Here is a 19,472-nt window from a genome sequence, read left to right as displayed (position 1 = left end):
CTCTCCCCTGCATGCTCATCCCTGCCCCCACCCCAAAAAATTGTTTTTTAGGGGCCTGGCTGGCTCAGTCAGTGGAGCATGGGACTCTTGATCTTGGGGTCATGAGTTTGAGCCACATGTTGGGTGTAGAGATTACTTAAAATCTTAAAAAAAAAGAATAGTTTTTTATTGTGTGTTTTTTCATTTTGGGAATGTTGGCCTATTTTTAATTGTGTTCTTGTTTAGTTATGGGGAAATATACACATTCTTTACAACATCATCGATTAATATTTGAAATCAGATTATAATCATTTGCAATTAAGTTCATGCCAAATGAAGTTTGAGAGGCTTCATGATAAATTATATCAACTCTTAGAACTTCTTAAGAGTAGCCACTTGGCACTGTAGAATAAATTGCAAATGATATTAAAATAGTGATACATAGGAGCCCCTGGGTGGCTCAGTCAGTTAAGCATCTGCCTTCTGCTCAGGTCATGATCCCAGGGTCCTGGGATGGAGCCCCATGTCGGGCTCCCTGCTCAGCAGGGAGCCTGCTTCTCCCTCTCCCTCTCCCTCTGCCTGCCAGTCAGCCTGTTTGTGCTCTCTCTCTCTTTCTTTGTCAAATGAATAAATAAAATCTTTTTAAAAAGAAAAAAAATAGTGACACATGGCTGTGCAAACATGTCAAGCCAAGTTCTGGACAACCCTTTAATCAAAAAGAGTTAATCTAAGAAGAAAATGCAAATGACTTCTCAGTTTCCTGTTTTTACCATCATAGGTAGAAGTTTAAAACATTTGCCGTGATTTCTTTTCTTTTCTTTTTTTGCCCCCTGTAGCATTTAGGGCTGGGATGAGTGAAGCTTCTATGATGAGTGTTTTACCTCACCACTCATGGGCTGGAAGTAGTTTTATTTAAAGGCAGAATGGAAAGTATATAGGCCAAAGTTGAGAGAGAAAAGGTAAATATTTGTGTTGAAGGGCAGTGGCCATAGAAATGCATTAGATAATAAGCATATAAAAGGCTTGGCATTTATTACATTGCTTGGAAGGATATTTTGGAGTCTCCTGAGTTTTCTTGAAAACCGCATTAGCAGCTCCATCTGGGAAAGAGTTCTCTGCAGTAACCCACATTCCAAGGCCAACTTTCAGGCTTTCCTTAAAAGGTGCTTTGTATTAAGCTGTCAGGAAATAGCCCTTTGTTAGCTCTATGGTTCTGGGCTCAAAAAAGGCTGAAGTGATAAAAATATAAATTGTGATTCTGTTTAAAAAAAAAAACACTCTAGGTAGAGCTGGTTTTGAATTCCTATGGTAGTATTTAATTTGTTCAAGATTCTTTTTTATTTTAAAGATTTTATTTTTTATTTGAGAGAGAGAATGAGAGAGAGAGAGCACGAGAGGGAAGAGGGTCAGAGGGAGAAGCAGACTCCCAGCTGAGCAGGGAGCCTGATGTGGGACTCGATCCCGGGACTCCAGGATCATGACCTGAGCTGAAGGCAGTCGCTTAACCAACTGAGCCACCCAGGCGCCCTAATTTGTTCAAGATTCTTATTCAGCCTTTACAATTGGCTCAATGTCAGGGAGAAGGAGAAACCTGTTGATACAGCTCCTTTAAGAGCTGTGGGTTTCAAAACAACCCCGTAGATAGTGCACATTCCTGTGGTGAGGCGGAGGGTGAGCCAAAAACCCTCCCCATTCATTCAAAGAAGGAGAAAGGGACTGAACTAACCTCCGAACAGGGGAAGCTAAGCACTTCCTGTAAGTGGATTGATTTGTTATATAAAGCAAAGTTCCGTTCGCAGGGGACCATAAACAATACTTTCTCACCTGGTACCTTCTCTTTCTCCACCCCACCCTCAAAGCCTTCCAGATCACTGCTGGGGAAATAGTCCTTTCTTGTTCAGAGATGCCTTTCTTCGTCCTTGATGATAGCTTTTCTTTTCCCCTCTTTTCTTTTTAGCTCAAAAGGAGATTTTTTCCCCCTCCTTTTTGTCATGTCTGTGTGCCTTTTCTAATACATTGCATTGTTTCTCTTTTCCTTTGTTACTATGCTGTTCACATCTTAAAAACAAACCTGAGCTTTGTATCAAAACAAAATAAATATATACTCTCTAAAATTATAAAGGAATAGTACAGCTGTCCTCAGTGGTTATATTCTTTGAGCATCTAAAATTTTGAAAGCGCTTAGAAATTTCTTTTTAACAAAAGCTATCAAAAAACTTCTTACAGAAACCCATTTTGTGAAGTTTTTGATTTTTGCTTTTATGGGTGGTTTACAAAACTACCTGGTGTGTTTCAGAAATACCTGTGCATGCTTCAGTGCAGTGAAAGTTCAACAAGTTAAAGCTTTAGACTGATTTTTCATTTGCAATTAATTTTGGATATTCATCCAGAGAAGTGATTTTTTTTTTTTAAATAATCTTTCTGCAGAGGTAGATACAAACATGACTCAGTGCGACAGCTGAACTTGAAAAAGAATGACATGACAGATAAGGGTTGTGGGAGCAAGAGAAAATGGTTGCTGATATTTTGAAAGCTATGTCCTTCCTAGCATCGCTATTTGAAATTTTGTAACTGTTGTCCAACTCTTTAGCAATGGAGAAAGAGACCTTCTAGTGTGGATCTTCACCTGCTCTGAACTTCCCTTCCTCTTTTGTTCTGCCACAATCTCAGAGGTCCTTCCTATTCAAAGACAATGCTCCGGAGCACTGGCAGTCTCCCGCTGGAGCGAGGGGTTGCCCTGACTCATCCACACTTTTATCCTGTGAGATCATTTATTCTAGGAGTAATGACATTAATTTTCCAGGAGGCTGGCTGGCTAGGGAGACCACTGAAGGGATGAAGTTAAAGGACTTGAAATAGCACCGGTACGCAGCAGGAGCTCGATAAATATTTGTTGGGTAAAAATCTTCAACTGTTTCCTTTGTGCCAATTATATCTCCAACCAGATCATGAGGGAGCAAGCTCGCTTTTTTGTTTGTATTGCAGTATACAGTATAATTCTGACTTGTAAAATATTGAGTGATGGACATTAAGCTTGACTTAATTTACTTAAATAATCATTCCAAGCCCTCCAAACCTTTGTAGTGTAGCTTTATTTCCAATATAGCCTCTAAATTTTGCCTATGGGAGATGGGAAGGCAGGTCGCTGAGCCAGTGGTTCTCCAGGACGGACCTCTGTATCCTTAAGGAAGAGCAAGGTTGTATGTTGAACTTCACCGTATGATATTGTTGTCAGGGATGCTTTAGCTGCTCAAAAAACATTTTAAAAATAAATATCAGAAATCCACATTAAAAACATGTCTGGTTAAAACAACCTAAGCTTTAGACAAACTCTACTAATAAACCATCTCTAGTGAACCGCGAGCCCCCAGTCATTTGGGGTTTTTTAACTGAAGTGTAGTTGACACACAGTGGTACACTGGTTTCCAGTGTACAACATGGTTGCCTGCCGTCTTCTGATGGTTTCTACCTGATTTCAGTGATTTGAGTTGTTGCCTGTACTACAAATGAAAAATGAGACCCCAAGGTGTCTGCATTCCTTCAGGGTAATGAATCCTGATACTACCTAATGAGTGGCCACTCCCTCCGAAGGGGACAAAGTTCTCTAGAGGAGCACTTCTCAAACTTTCCAGTGTATCTGAGAATACCAGAGATACTGTCACAGGGCGGTTCTGATTCTGTAAAGTCCAGGGTGGGACCTAGTGTTCTGCATTCTTAGCGAGTCACAGGTGAAGAGAATGCGTCTGGTCTACAATGTTATCACCTGCACAGTTTTTTAGAACTACAAATCCTTGGGTTTCACCTCTATCCCATCCCCCCTACACACTTCCCCAATCCCGCTCTAAGTTTCTCATCGAATTGGCCTTGAGTTATGGCGGAGTACTCGGCTTTTTTTAAGCTCCCAAGTGATCCAGCCAAGTTTAAGGACCTCTAGATCTTGTTTTTAGTCAGTTTCTACTTGGAAAGCCATTCACTTATATGTATCAGCCATCTGGTCCCTGTCGCCCCTAAATGTTCTGCCCTTTTTTGAGGAAATCACGCCAGTCTTTCAAAGCCCCTTCTCAAATATTACAGCCTTTTTCAGATATTTAACACATTTTAAAAATTCTTCTAGCACTCTCCTTGCTCTGAATCCCATATGACTTTATTTGTTAACTCCTAAGGCAATGACCACAGTCTGCTTTATAATTATAGGTGTATTTATCTTAACCTCCCTGGTTGATAAACTACCCGAAGGCAGACATTGTCTCACCTCTTTTATCTTTCCTGTGGTTTCCCAACCAGTGCCCCCACACAGTGCCCTGAGCATGCATTTCTTCATTCAACCAGCATTCACAGAGAGCCCTGTGCCAGGCGGGACAGGCTCCGGGGAGGTGAGCCAGATCTGTTCCCCACCCCCTCAAGGAGCTTAACAGTCAGATGAGGGAGACCAATGTGCACAAATGATTTCCAAAAACAAAGGTAAGAGTTCAAGACGAGACAGAATTGAAACTCTTCCAGATTGGAAAGAACAACTTTTTTGAGGAAAGGATTGAGATCTGAAGAATATATAATGAGGTGGGGGTGGGGAATGAGGGTGAAGAGCATTCAAGATAGAGAAAACTGTAGCATTTGCATAACTTTAGAAAGAAATTAAAATCTTTTTCAATCAGAAATCTTCCTACCTCTATCCTCCATCTACCCAGGTCCACAGAGATGTGCCATCAATTATTAGTTTCTTGTGTATCCTTTGTCTCTTTAAGCATGTTCAAGCAAATGCATACTAAGTACTGAATTTTCACCTCTGAACAATGCTTTTTCCTCCCTCAATAATTTATTCTTTATTTCTTTTCATTTCATTACAGAGATACTTTTTCATAAGGAAAAGCTTGTTTTAAAGCTGAACATTATTCTATTATGTAGCTGTATGAACTAGTATGTCCCCAACAGTTGGGTCGCCTACAGTATTTTACTATTGCAAACAATGCCACAGTGAGTAATTTTGAACTTCAGACATTTTTCACATAGGAAAGTGTATCTTTAAGATAATTTTCCAGAAGAGAAATTGATGAATGAATCATGAGCATATGCATTTGTAATTTTGAGAGATATTGTTAAATTGCCTCCCAAAAGTGTTTTTTCTTTAAGATTGTATTTATTTATTTGAGAGAGATAGAGAGCACAAGTGGAGGGAGGGGCAGTGGGAGAGGGAGAAGCAGATTCCCCACTGAGCAGGGAGCCCTATGCGGGACTCTAGCCCGGGACCCTGAGATCATGACCTGAGCCAAAGACAGATGCTTTTTTTTTCTTTAAAAATTTTTATTTATTTAACAGAGAGAGAGAGAGAGAGAGAGAGAGAGAGAGCACAAGTAGGCAGAGCAGCAGGCAGAGGGAGAGGGAGAAGCAGGCTCTCCGCCGAGCAGGGAGCCCAATGCGGGGCTCGATCCCAAGACCCTGGGATCATGACCTGAGCTGAAGGCAGCCGCTTAACCGACTGAGCCACCCAGGTGCCCCCAAAGACAGATGCTTTAACCAACTGAGCCACCCAGGCACCTCACCTTCCAAAAGTATTTTATCATTTTACATTCTCACCAGAAATACATGAGAGCCCCTTTCTCTATTGCATCCTCAGTAGTGTGTTATCAACTTTTTGGATATTTGTTTAGCTCTACTAGGTACAAATAAAGATACCTTAATGGTTTTAATTTGGATCTTCCTTATTATGACTGAAATTGAATATCTTTTGATAATGTTTAAGAAGCATTTATATTTTTTCTGTAAACTTCATGTACTTTTTAAGATCTTACAAGTAATCTCCACACCCCACGTGGGGCTTGAATTTACAATCCTGAGACCAAGAATCACGGGCTTTACAGACTGAGCTAGCCAGGCACCCCTAAACTTCCTGTTTTCATACTCTTTGTCCAGTTTTATATTGGGTTGTTGGTAACTTTCTTATTGACTTCTAAAAGCTCTTTATATATTAAAGATTTTATACTTTTTTGATGAGTTACTAATAATTCTCCCAGTCTTTTGTATTTGCTTATAGTGTTGTAGAGTTTTTGTTTGTTAGTTGTTTGTTTACTTGTTTGTTTTTAACTTGTAGTTGAGTTTGGTTTTGGTAGTATTAAACTTACCAATCTTTTCTGATTTCAGGATTTTCAGTCAGAGTTAAAATGGCCTAACCCACTCCAAGACTATAAATAAAAATCTTCCTTGTTATTCTAGAACATTTACAGCTCTGCTTTTTTACATTTAAGTCTTTGATCTTTCATATACATGTGGCATATAATATAAGGCATTCATCTAATTGTTTTTGTATGCCCATCTGCTATCAAAATATCATTTATTAAATAACTTAAAAAAAAATAACTATGAGAGCATTGAGAAAGGGAAGACTCGCATCTAAAAGACCAGTCCTAGGGAAATAAAAAGGCAAGGAAATAAAAAGCAAGTGAAGGGTTAGGGAAATGTAAATAGTCAATCTGTAAATGGACAGTAAATATATTACATGGACGTTGCCATTGTCACCACCCCTTCATGGTGGACTTGGCCAGTCTGACATGATACTTCTTAAAACATTGTTTCAGGCAGCTACTTCCTATTAATCAGAATGGATCCATTTGCCATCCCTGGTGTAGCATTTGGTTTGGGAAGGAATGGAGGGGGAAGAGAAGTGGCAAGAGGAGGACTGAAAAGGCAAGTGATGTCAGGGTCTTGAATGCATATGAAGCAATGGCGATATCATGTGGATTTTGTTTTGTTGTTTTTTTTTTAGGGCAAAAAGTGACATGATATGTGTTTCGACAAACGGGGGGTGTTGGGGGAGAACGATGAGTTGAAAAAGAGAAACCAAAAGCCACTGTAGTAGTCCAGTCTAGAGATGCTGAATATCTGCACTCAGGTGGTAGAGTGCAATAGGGAGGAAGGGCCATATTCAAGAGGTAAACTCAATAGGACATGTAAGTGTTGAACTGCGGGAACTGAAAGAAATTAACTGTAGGTAGTGGAGAAAAGATAGAATAAAAAATGATTGGTTCCTTAAAGTAGCACATGTAGTAGTTTGGAGACTCAGAGGACTTAGGAGGAAGAACACATGTAGGGATGGAGAGATGATAATGGGAATGAGTGTGGATTTCAGTCAGATATTAATACTGTATTTGGACTGTTCGGATTTCCCTAGCACTGGGCTAAAACTATAATATGTTTAGCAATCAAGAGAAGAATTATTGTTGATTCGTAACAAGTAATTACTTGAGGACGGAAGCTGGAAAATGACCAGTTAGGTCTATGGATTCTCAATATGAAAGATGATTACCTCAGAAATTGTAGGAAAAGATGAACTTGCAAACGGAGCAGGTAATAATGGAAAAAACAAAAGCTGAAAGGAGTCTACATACACTGGAGTAGGAAGCATGAGGTGATCACACAATAATAATTCAGTGTTAGCTGCCACCAGCCAGTCTGCATATTATGTCCAAGATTGGGCTCCAGAACTTTAGACATTAAAATCCTGGAGAACATTCAAAGAGCAACAAAGATAATTAAAGGGCCAGAAATAATAGCTGAGGCATGAAAGTATATTTGAGTTAGCCTGGAGAAAGAAGAACAAATGGTTACTCCATTCACAGTAGATGAAAGTACTATAGAAATAACTATTTCCTCAGAGTTTGGAGCAAGGGAAGAAGGGATTAAATTGTAAATTGACGTACATGAGATATGGGGCAAAACTTTCTGAGAAGAAGGTTAAATAATAGATTAGAGTTAAATTTGGTAGTTCAAGTTGTCTGGAGGTTGTGATATCTGTCTGTGAATCTTTAAAGCATGGAGCGCTAAACAGGAAATCCTCTATTTAGCAAGCACTCTGTACTTAAAGATCCAATTCCATATCCCTGCCAGCAAAAATCCACTACAGATCTTGTGTGAGTTGCTACCGTGAGATCCTATTCAAGAAGGTCATCACCACCATCAGTGTCCCTTTAGGACCCAGGCATTCATTCCATAATTATTTTTGAACCACACATGTGGGACGTTATTATTTTAGGTGCCAAGGATATAGAGTGAACAAAACAGAAGAAATGAATGTATCCAAAGTTTATTGAGTATTGCTGTGTGCCAGGCACTGAGCAACTACCTGCTTAACTCGAAAACCCCCCTTCTTGAAAACTTGTCTCTTACTATAGTCCCTACTTGCTGGGTCTCTGCTCTTTCCTCTCAAATCCCTGCCTGAGTCTGGTATCTCAGGGATCAGTGCAGGGGACCGGAGAGTCCTTGCTCCAAAAATAAGTAGAGTTCAAAAGTGTGGATTTAATATTTTTCAAATAGAACACAGATTACCCGTAGTTTTAACTTGTATCAAAAGCACTCAAGATGTAATTTATTCATTGGGCCTATTCACTTCTTTTTGACAATCAGCTGTCTGACTAGCACTAGTAAATTTGACAGCATTAAGCTCAATGATGATGCTTATTGGAAAGTTATTTTAACACGAGTGACTTTTTAAATTGTTTAGATAAGCAAAATTAGAATATACATCATTTAGGTGTTTATGTAATAAATGTAGATATGCCATGTATTTTTAGATGTTTAATAATGTGAAATATTTAGAAGGCTGCTACGAGAATACATGTTTAGAAATTAGCTGAAATTTTAAAGGCATATTTGGAATTGGAAATTGATTGCTATATGGATTTTGAGTTCTTTGATTTCTTTGAAGGTAGTATTTGATGGAGTTCACTTTCTTGGTACTGAACACAGCATGGGGCAAAGGGCTGTTTATATCTTTGTAGAAGTGTCAGCCACACCAATTTAGAAGCTACCTATAGACAGGGAGTCATATTCCTTCTGTTATTATTTCCAAATGCTTTGAAACATCCCCACATCAATTGATTCAGTTCTCCAGATAGAGGATTTGGCAGTGGCAGAAGGTAGGATTAAGGATAAAAAGTAAAGGGCCCGCACAATTAGAAAAAAAAAAATTTTTTTTTTCTAATTGGTAAAATTTTCACCAATTCAGAGATGTGCAAACTACCCAGAATTCATTTGTAGTAGTTAAAGTATGAAGTGATCCACCACTGGGACAGAATTTGGCCTGGAAATATAGATATTAATTGGTGGATTTTTTTAACTGTGTGGCCAGGCAGACTTTGATGACTGATGATTTTTTGAGAGCAGAGAGATAAGGGGTCGGGGGTGGGGATTCCAGAGTATTGCAAAATTGTGTTTTTATAGAACAGTTACCTATGATCATCATAAATCCAATGACCAACTCACCATGCATAGGAAAATATGCTAGGGCTTTAGAAGCATTATCCCATTCAATCTCTGTAGACCCCTGTAATGTAAGAATAGTTTGCAGATGAAAAAACAGGCCTAGACAAATAATTTCCCCTACTTAGAAAATTGTGACGTCAGGATTCAGACTCAAATCAGTCTGGTTCTAAATCTGTTCTCTTATGTCGCGTTGGTTCTTAATATTGTGCCTATTGCACTTTTTTAGAAAATGAGTGATTTGGAATTTCTCCATTAAGTTCAAACACTCCAACATAACCAGAAGTGTTTTGGGTTACATAGGTCTGCCAAAGCGAACATTTTCAGTTTGAGGCCATCACATGGCAATATGAAAACCTCTACTAATCAGCTATGCCTCCCAGGCACAGGTCAAGGTAATATTTTGAGAGCAGAGGGTTTAAGGAAAACTCAAGTGTTTGAAAGAGAAATTGTGATGAGTGTGACAAAGTGACTTGTAAATAAAAGCCAGAAGGCAGTTTGGAAGTTTGATGTCTGGGCTTAGGAACAAGCAGAAAGGGCAATAGCTAGAGATCCCACAGAGATATCACCAAGCAATGATAACACAGACTGCAACAGCTAAGGCCAGAAACCATCGTTGAGAGAACTATGAGGAAAGTCAGGGTGAAAAACTGTATAAATGCATGATGTCATTATAATGGAATTTGAGATCCATTCAATAAAAAGTTCCATTCTAAAAAAGTCCATTGTATTCAGGGCTGTTCTGCCAAAATTACACAAGGGCATGTGTTTTCGTGACGTGACTGATTTTGAGTATACTGTTTTATCAATAATAGGATTTTTCCCCCCTAAGTGTAAGTTGTATATTAATACTTCTATTTAAGCTTCATTTAGAATTATGCTGGTGATCTTATAAGTTTTTATAAGAACATAGATTCTCCCCAACCCCTGCCACTCCAACCTTGCCCAGTATTAATGTAATTTATTGTAAGCAGATTGTTTGTACTAGGAGTAAATGTATCCTTTTGGGCTTGGTATACATTTCTTAAACAAAAGAGGCCATACTAAACCAAATATTTACTGTGAAGCAAATGACTGGTACTCTACAGATACCACATCTAGAGTAATTTTTATTTTGGCTTTATATAGCTAAAGTTTAAGGTAGCCCATTAATTGTAAGCTTTGCCTCTCAGACAGAAATTTGGCCCTGAAAAGAAAAACACTTTTGCCTTTATAAAATGATTTATTTTCAAATTTTAAATGAGCCAAAATGAATATACTATATTATATACTTTTATTTATATGATCGTGTTTCTCAGCAACTTGCTTTTTCATCCTTTGAAAATGAAAGGGCCTGAAAACATTGTGAATATACTTGTAACATTGCTAAAGAATTCCATCAAAGTAATAAATGTTTTAGTCATTTGTTAAAAATGTAAAACTCAAAACACACACACACACACACACACACAAACACACATACACCCCCTCTTAGGTATATAGATTGGGAAAAATTAGACCAACGACAAATCTAAAATAAAATCTTTGTTATTTCCTGAAAATTTATAGTCAGGAAGAAGATAAAGGAGAAAGATCATTCAGCAGTCAAAATCTGGTGACCCCTTTGGTTGTATCCATTGCATAAAAGAAAGCCTGTTTCCATTAATTAAAGGCGCTATGCGCAGAGGCGCCTGTCTGGCTCAGTTGGTAAAACATGGGACTCTTGATCTTGGGATCTCGAGTTCAGTCTCCATGTTGGGGGTAGAGTTTACTTAAAAGAATAAATACAATTAAATTAAAAAACAAAAACCAAGTGTGTCAATTGCTTACTGAGGAGGAGGGAAGAGTGAACCTTGTACTCACAAGTTAGCAAACTTTGAAAAGGCAATTTTAAAAAGTACTAATAACATATATTTGAGAAAAGTCACAATCTTTGTCCAGTAAGGCATTACAGATTTAAGACTTTGTTCACTACTTATTCTGATCAGCCAGTTACATCAGAAGTGCTTCCTTACCACCTGCCATCCCCATCCATTTATGAGGTATCCATGAGTGCAAGGCATTGGGATGAGAGATGAGCAAAGAAAATGCATGTATAAATAAGATCTCTGGGGGCACCTGGGTGGTTCAGTCAGTTAAGCGTCCAACTCTTGGTGAGCTCAGGTCATGATTTCAGCGTCGTGAGATCAAGCCCTAGGTCGGGCTCTGCACTTAACATGGAGTCTGCTGGAGATTCTCTCTACCACTCCCTCTCCCTCTGTTCCTTCCCTGCTCATGCTGTCTCTCTCTCTCTCTCTCTCTCTAAAATAAATAACATCTTTAAAAAAAATCAAAGTAAAAAATGAAATAAATAAAAAGGAAGGTCTCTGCCCCTTCTGGATTGCTAGCAAGGCAGGCAGGGATACAAACAATTGGAGAAAGCTCAGCAACGATAAACTTACCTAAACTTTTATAAGTGAAAGGAAGAAACAAAAAGCAAACTGGAGAGAAGTTCTTAATTTAAGTATGCAGGTAAGTTTTGCATCTTTGGCATTTATAACTTGGTACTGACTTGCTTTATACAATGTATGAGGAAATGTAATCTTCACAGAGGTCTAGGTCTTTAAAAGTTCCAAAGGAGGCTCTGTCCTGGCCTTCCTTATCCTGAGGAAATGAAAACCTCTGAAATTTTTTTCTGTTCTGTACTCTTTATTTTCCCCCTGGAGATAGGAGTCATATGCTCAGAAAGCCTAAAATTTGTCAGACTTCCCTGGGGGTAAAAAGGCCTCACTCAGATACTAACAGCAGTGAATCTAATTCTCTCTGACTTTCTAATTTACGTCTTCTTTCTTGATGGCTTTGTTCCTGAAGCTTTCAGATGAGAGAGTAAGAAAGAAAAGTTCAATTTGATATGTAAAAGAGAAAACAATACTTTTTTTCATGGCCGCAAAATATGGTTTACGAATCTGTATAATGTCTTAAAAAAAAAACAACTCAAGCCTTCTCTAATTCTGTGGAAATGAAAATAGAAGAGCTTCCTTTTAAAGACCGTATTACTTCTAGATTTTAGGGGTTCTTATCACAGAGCAGAGACAGTAATTAGAAAGTGTCAGTTGGGGAGTAACTGTGCGAAGTGCAGATAAGGGTGAAAAAGATGTCAGGGAAAATATCAATGGGTAATATTTTCCCTGAGTAAATGTTCCCCAAAGAGAAGATTTTTCTATATGGAGTTACTCGTCTGTTCTCAGGCTCACAAACTGGCTGGTAAGTTTTAGTGGCAGGAAAGTGGATAAATAGTTGTAGCCTGGAGATACAATTTCTCTCCTTGCACATAAATGTCTTCCCATGTCCCTTGGCTGTTTTTATCTCAAAGCATTAATCTGTGTTTCTTGGGGAAAATAAATTCATGATGATGCATCAGTAAATTCTCAACAGCTCAAAGATTGCCTTAAAATTGTATTTTAAAATATTACCTTTCTATATTAAATTAAGGGCTCACTGTTACCTAAGAAGTGATCTAAATTGGGAGCTTTTAACCAGGGATATATGTAGATTCCAATTTGCTGTAATGACTCTGGATACTTTATTCCTCATCTGTCTCTCAAAACATTTCGAAATGGTGCATCTAGAAATCTGCACTAAAACAAAAAGCAAAAACCTCCCTCGATGACTCATACCCCACAAAGTGATTTATTTAAACAGAATAGCTACAACTTCAATAATTGTCCATTCTTCCATTTTAAAATGGCATGAACAATGAAGACGCCCATTTCAGTGAGTGGCTGGTTTATGTCATTCTGTGTACCAGAGGCCTGGGGATGTGATTTGAGGAGTACCAGCTTCCCACCATTAGCAACACACCCGAAAGGCAATTATATTACCCAAATTAACAAAATCCAGCAGATGATGTAATTACCTGAGTAGCCGGAAAGTAAGGAAGAGAGACTTCTAAAGACAGGCCAATTCCAACATTCTAGGACTCTTAGAAAAAAAAATTGTATTACCCACAGTCAGACATGTTCTTATACAATAGGAAATAAGACTGGGAAGGAAATGGAAACAAGACAGGGAAATCTGAAAGAAGGAAGATAAATATATGTACATAGTATACTGAATGGCCAGATGTTGCCTTGAAAATCTCTAAAACTGAGGGCAGCAAAAAAACTGGTGTTTTTAGGGAAGACTAGTAATGCCAAAGGTGGGAACAGATTGCTGTCAGTATGCAATTTTGTTGACTTCACACTTCTGGTAGTGTCTCCTCTTGGGTAATTTATTAAGTCCCTTGTGGAAGAAATCTGTGAGTTAGACCTATTAAAATAAACTTTAGAAATGAACTGCTGGTGTAAGGAACATTTACAAAGAGGGCACTTTGAGTAAAAGCAAAATGTCAGCAAAATCTATGTTATACCACCTTGTTTACTAAAGTTATAACTGAAATACCTGAATAAATGTGTTACTGTAACAAAGCGTGCATTGAAACAATAAGCATTTATGGACTACCCATCATGTGTAAGAGAACCTTGAGGGAGGTTACAGATGAATAACACCGGCTCCAAACTCTGGGAGTTTATGATAGAACACTTGTACAGTTGATGAATTGTTTGTACTTTGAACATAGAAACTTCTGCATAAACATTCATATATCACAGACCTTCCACAGAGAGTGAATGAGTAAATGAAAATGCTTGACTCCTTTGCTTTTTAATTTATTCTTCGCTTAGGAAAGTTCAAGATAAATGGTAATTAATGTCAATTACACACACACACACACACACACACACACACACACACACAACTGCTAAATTGTTATCACCTTAGCAGGCTCATCCTCCATTCAATTAATATCCACATCCACTTTAATTCATTACTTAATACTTACTATTTATTATATGCCAAGCACTGGGGATACAAATTAAAAGTAAATGGCCTCTGTCTTCAAGAAACATACATTCTAATGGAAAGACAAATACAAAATAAATAAAGACAAGTAATTCATTGCAAATTATGATAAACACGTGGAAGAAAAAGATTGAGGACATATTGTGGGGTCAGGGTGCCTAATTTAGACTATGGGGTCAAGAAAAGTCTTTTGAAAAAATTAAGTAGAGAGACCTAAATATATGAGAAATTAGTGTAGTAAAAATAGGGTAGGACAAGTTTTCAAGTTTTTTAGGCAGAGATCCTGGGCTTTCTTTATATGCTTTCCAATTATTCTTGAGCAATCTTACTTCTGGCTTTGAATATCATCTAAACACTGACAACTCCAAATTTATTATCTGACTCACACTTCTTTTTGGAGCTTGACCTGGATATTCCATTACTTACTTGACATCTCCACTGAGATGTCTCAGGTATCTCAAACTTAAAATATCTCAAACTGGTAAGTCTCTGCGTCCCCCCTCCCCCGCCCCCAACCTCCACTTCCAAATCTGTTCCTCCTCCAAACTTGTCCTTCTTGGTAAAAGATACCTCTATCTATATACTTATTCATACCAGAGAAAGAGTTCCTTGGCCTCCCACCCACATCCCCCCCCCCCCCCACATTATTATCCAGGCTAAGTCTTATCAATTCTACCACCAAAATATATCTCATATCTGTTACTACTTTCGCATAAGCATCTTTTGCTTGGATTATTTACTGCAGTAGCACCAGTGATTCGAAATCAACATCGGTGTCTGCCTACAACCACAGCTATGGAGCCACAGACGCAGCATGTGAGTCTCAGGTGGAGGAGACTCTTTCACCGAATATTTTCAAGTATGTCATGGCAAGTGCTTTACACTTATGCAAATGACTTGGCAAAATTTCTTTTCTGATGGCTAGCAAGGCTACTAGTAACTTCATATTAATTTCTCCTTGGCACCTGACTGAAAGGGACAATTTGGAGACAAAATATCTCCATACTACTGCTAGAAGGATTAAACTAGTTATTTCACTTGACATCTTTGTTTAGAATGTCAAATTGAATCTCTGATTAAAAAATTCAATCTCTAATTAAACACCAAACATATCTTAGCCCCAAGCTGTATAGCTGCTTAAAGAAATTCTCAGGGTCCTGGGATCAAGCCCCACGTAGGGCTCCTGGTGTGGGGAGTCTGCTTGTCTCTCTCCCTCTGCCCCCTCCCTGCTCTCTCTCTCTCTTTCTCTCTCGTGTGCACACGTGCGGATAAATAAATAAAATCTCAAAAAAACAAAGAATATTTACCAGTATGTAACATCTATGTGCATTTGCAACAGTATGTGGGGAAAGTATAATCACAAGGTGAATTTTACTACATTCTAACATTGAAAGCAATGAAAACTTTTATGGATATACTGATCAATGTTTATAAAGGACAAACAATTAGATTTTATTTATGAAGTAGGATAGAAAACTTCAATAGATACAGTTACTACTCTATATACGACCACTAATTATCTTTATAAACATGATTACTGAAGCTGCTCCATCATACAATGGCTGTGGCTCTTAACATAATCTTCATTGCTTAGGCTCTCAGTTCAAGGATTTTAGAGGTCTGCGTTACTCGTTTTTGTTTTGAGAGCAGATAGGAGGAGTTTTATCATGCTTTTGATTTGAGATAAGGAATGCCCAGAGAAATTAAATGGTTTGTGTTCTTATCAAAACATTTTCCATGAAGTTGAGTTAAAGTGGTAATGTTGAATAGAGAGAAAGGGCTTCAGCTCTCATTCTCCTTCCTTTTATTAAACAACTGTAGTGCTTGATGTGCTAATGTGAATTAAGAATCATGATTTCATCTAGTCCTCTTAGAATCTAGACCATTTCTAGACCCCTTCTAGTGACAGAAGGATGGCACTTCTTTATTTTGAAACCTCTAAAATAAAGGATCTTGATGTGGTAACGTCTACTCATTCTAGAGCTAGTCTAAATTAAAATATGTAAGTAACTCAATAGTATTTAATTTTTGAGCTTAAGGCATATCTGTATGTCATTTATTATAGAATTATTATACCATAGAGGAGTTGAATGTTGACTTTTATAGAGATTGCTATTTTCTTTAAAGCCAGTATTTATGCAGGGGGCTACATTCTTGTAGAGGCAGGAACTTTGATCTGGCAAGATACAAATAGCTGTGAACCATTTCTGCTTTTTTACAGACACACAGACGGGAAGTAGATAGGAGAAATTTAAAAACATAGATATATATTTTTTTCTATCTACAAGACAAGTTTGTTTCTCATGTATTTCTTTAAGTATTTCGCCTTGTTTATCTTACAGTATGAGATTCAAAGGTTAAAAAAAAATTGAATTAGAAATCTTCAAACCCACATGCAGGTGTCAAAAGATAGGTCTATTTTAGTTTGAAAACTATTTACTGTAACCTAATAATTCACAAATATATTTTACTACTATTCTTACTCAGGACCGTATCTTCAGTCTCAGTGGTAGAGAACATTGGTTGTGATAACACAAAACAATGAATACTTTCCTATGAGTCTACTACATAATCTATGGTTTGATTTCTTAACACTTGAATTATTCCAGGGGTTTTGCTTCTGAACACCTGGTTGCTTTCTTATCCTGATTACTCCATAATTCAGGAATAATGTTTTTTAGTCCCTAAATTTTTGGTGTTCTATTCTAATCCCTTTTATGGTTTTTATGTTTATATTAATATTGAATATTGTCTCTTTTTATTTGAGTTGTCTCCGTATAAGACACCTGTTCTAGTTGTTCAACTTGGCAGGCCTCCTTCCAGTTACAGTTACATGGCTGGTAATAATTTTGTTTTGCTTGCCCATTTCAGGGAGTTTGGAATGTGTCAAGCTCTGGTGATCAGGCCCTTGGGGTCTTTTGCATAGTGATGGATTGGCAGGAAGTGTAAGATTATGTATGAGTAAAAATGGTTTGAACTTTAGGGAACAGAAAACCCGTCTAAAGGTCACTTGAACCCTAAGGAAAATTATCATTTTACATAACAAGAATTCTAAAGATAGGGTAGTTAAAAAGTTGAATAATTTATTGATTCATCAATGACATCACTTTGCCCAGATGTTTTCCATCTTTTCACTTTTCCAAATTCCAAAAGTGTATTGTTTGTCCCCTTGGGCAGGTTATTTCTAGATGTCCCAAGTAGATGACAAAGTCCAGAGGCAGAAAATGGAAATTTGTTTCCATATGTCTTATTAGAAGAAAGAAACCTTCCCAGAGGCCCCATTGGCTTTTCGGCTAGAATTATGGCACATACCTAATCCAGAACTAATTGGTAAATGAAATGGAATATATTGGCTTAACTCAGCAGTGGGTTATGGAACCTTGGAGACACAGATCCTTTTAGGGAGTTCACAAGGTTAAAATCCTTCCTTCTGACAAAGATATCATCTGCCTTCTTCACCCCACTGGTGGTATACAAAGACCAATGGTGGCCAGTTGTTCAGTAGAAATCAAGGCTGTGGCACCAAAATGCGCTAGCAGTCATTGGTATGCCTCACTGCCAGGCGCTCATAGAGGATATAAAGTTTGCTGTTATCTCCTGGTCCAAGTGCTCTTCTTATTTCAGTCACATACTGTGTGATTGAGTTTTAAGTTGAAATGGCTGCTGCTTTCATGGAACACTTTTCTTTATTATTATTATTATTATTATTTTTTAACCTGAAAGACAGACAAACATACCGTTATTCAGACTTGGGTATTTTGCAGACATTTTCTTGAAGATGAACAGAAGAAATAAGCCTGTCACTTTAAGGAAAGCGACTGACAATATTTGTTGCAAATGATGAAAATTCAAGCTTTCAGGTGAAAATTAGAATACTGGATAACTTTTATACACTACTCTGAGCTTGAAAGCTTCCTAGTACTTAAACATTTTTCTGATGATGTCAGTGCTGATATTAACAAAAGGGATCTTTTGGTATGGTATGATGAATGGTGTCAGCATTTGAAAGATCTGCATAACTCAGGGAACAATATTTTCTCAATGACTAATGCAGGTTACACAATTCGCTTATGGGTAATAGATCCATTTTGAAACCAAAATAGACTAAAAGATTGAAAGGTAACAATATGCAATCTCACTGATGAGTTTTCAGATTCTCTATTATAGCTAACCTTTGAGGAACTACCACTTTTGAATTTTAGCATTGTTTCAAAGAAGGATATCCAAAATTTCTGAAGAGGCTATTAAAATACTTCTTTTTTTCTTTAACTACTTATTTGTATGAGGTTGTATTTTCTTAAATGTACTTCAACCAAAACAACAGATTGAATGCAGAAGCAGATACAAACATCTACATTTTCTAATAAGCCAGACTTCTCAAGATTTTTTTCTTTTGAAAAATATAGTTATTTTCCATAAAACTATTATTTACATTAATATGTAATGGGTTTCTTATTTTTTATTTTTAAATGAATTAATATATTAAATTTTTTAAATTTTTATTTTCTAAAATGGTAAATAATGATAGATATGAGTCACATAAACAAATGTACTTTGTAGTCCTCAGTAGTTTTAAGAGTACCAAAATGTTCTGAAACCAAAAAGTTTGAGAACCACCTGATTTGGTTTAGACCAATCAAAGAAAGATTAACCATTTGGGGCTTAGCTACAGCCTCCCCTGTGTATGTAATTTTATATTGTCTCACTTAACAGGGTGGTTATTAACAGGGTGGTTAATGGCTTGATTAGACAGCAATGATCTGCCATAGTTAAGCTGAACAGAATTTTCCCAGTGACACGTGGCAGTCAGTAAACCGTGACCTATCTTTGGGAAATGTTGGCAAAGGGTTCTCAGGCCTCAGGGACAGGGATCCCATACTGCAATGCTTATGGGCTGCCAGATTCTAGGAGAAACCTTTCTTTAAAAGCTGCACATAGGAAATGGACAGAAGCAATTTGTTGCCTTTCATGCCCACTGTGGGGATCACCCTGCCTCTCTGGCAGGGCCCTAAAAAAGAGTGGTGGTTTTTGCCCCAATCTGGGGACCCGTTTCTTTCACCAGGAACACAAAATAATGACATTCCATATCACTGTCTCTGTCAGGACTGGTGGTCTCAGCTGTTCTGGGCACACCTCCAGCCTCCACAAGTTTTGATTGATGGATTGGTAATTATTCAAAAAAATTAATGCATTGAGAGTAAAGGGAGCAGGTAGGAATAGAATTAAACAATATTTGTATGAAACCAGAGAGGATAATGATCATAAAGAAAACAGTCATTGAATATATGCTAAGCTCTCATTAGATCACTGGGGGAAATTATAATGCTCTTAATCATGACTGAGGACACAAAGGGAACCACAAAATTAGGGTTCAAAATGAGGTTTTC

General features: G+C 37.6%; 1 protein-coding gene across 3 annotated transcripts in view; it reads left to right on the top strand.

Annotated features, from left to right (window-relative positions):
• Positions 1-19,472, top strand: part of SLC39A10 (solute carrier family 39 member 10) — a 132,558-nt gene that overhangs the window by 28,647 nt on the left and 84,439 nt on the right. Inside the window, exon 3 of one of the 3 annotated variants that reach the window (XM_073880961.1) lies at positions 14,831-14,944. The exons of the other annotated variants lie outside the window; for them this stretch is intronic. Within the exon in view, the coding sequence (XP_073737062.1) occupies positions 14,881-14,944 (64 nt within the window). The 5' untranslated portion in view covers positions 14,831-14,880. The remainder of the gene's footprint in view (positions 1-14,830; positions 14,945-19,472) is intronic. 3 annotated transcript variants of the gene reach the window in all.

The sequence above is a fragment of the Callorhinus ursinus genome, unplaced genomic scaffold (genome assembly GCF_003265705.2).
Source record: "Callorhinus ursinus isolate GAN/ISIS: 27379988/994484 unplaced genomic scaffold, GSC_fseal_2.0 scaffold2, whole genome shotgun sequence".
NCBI classification, from domain to species: Eukaryota; Metazoa; Chordata; class Mammalia; order Carnivora; family Otariidae; genus Callorhinus; species Callorhinus ursinus.
Note: the sequence above shows the minus strand (reverse complement) of the source record. Positions and strands in the feature narration are given on the sequence as shown.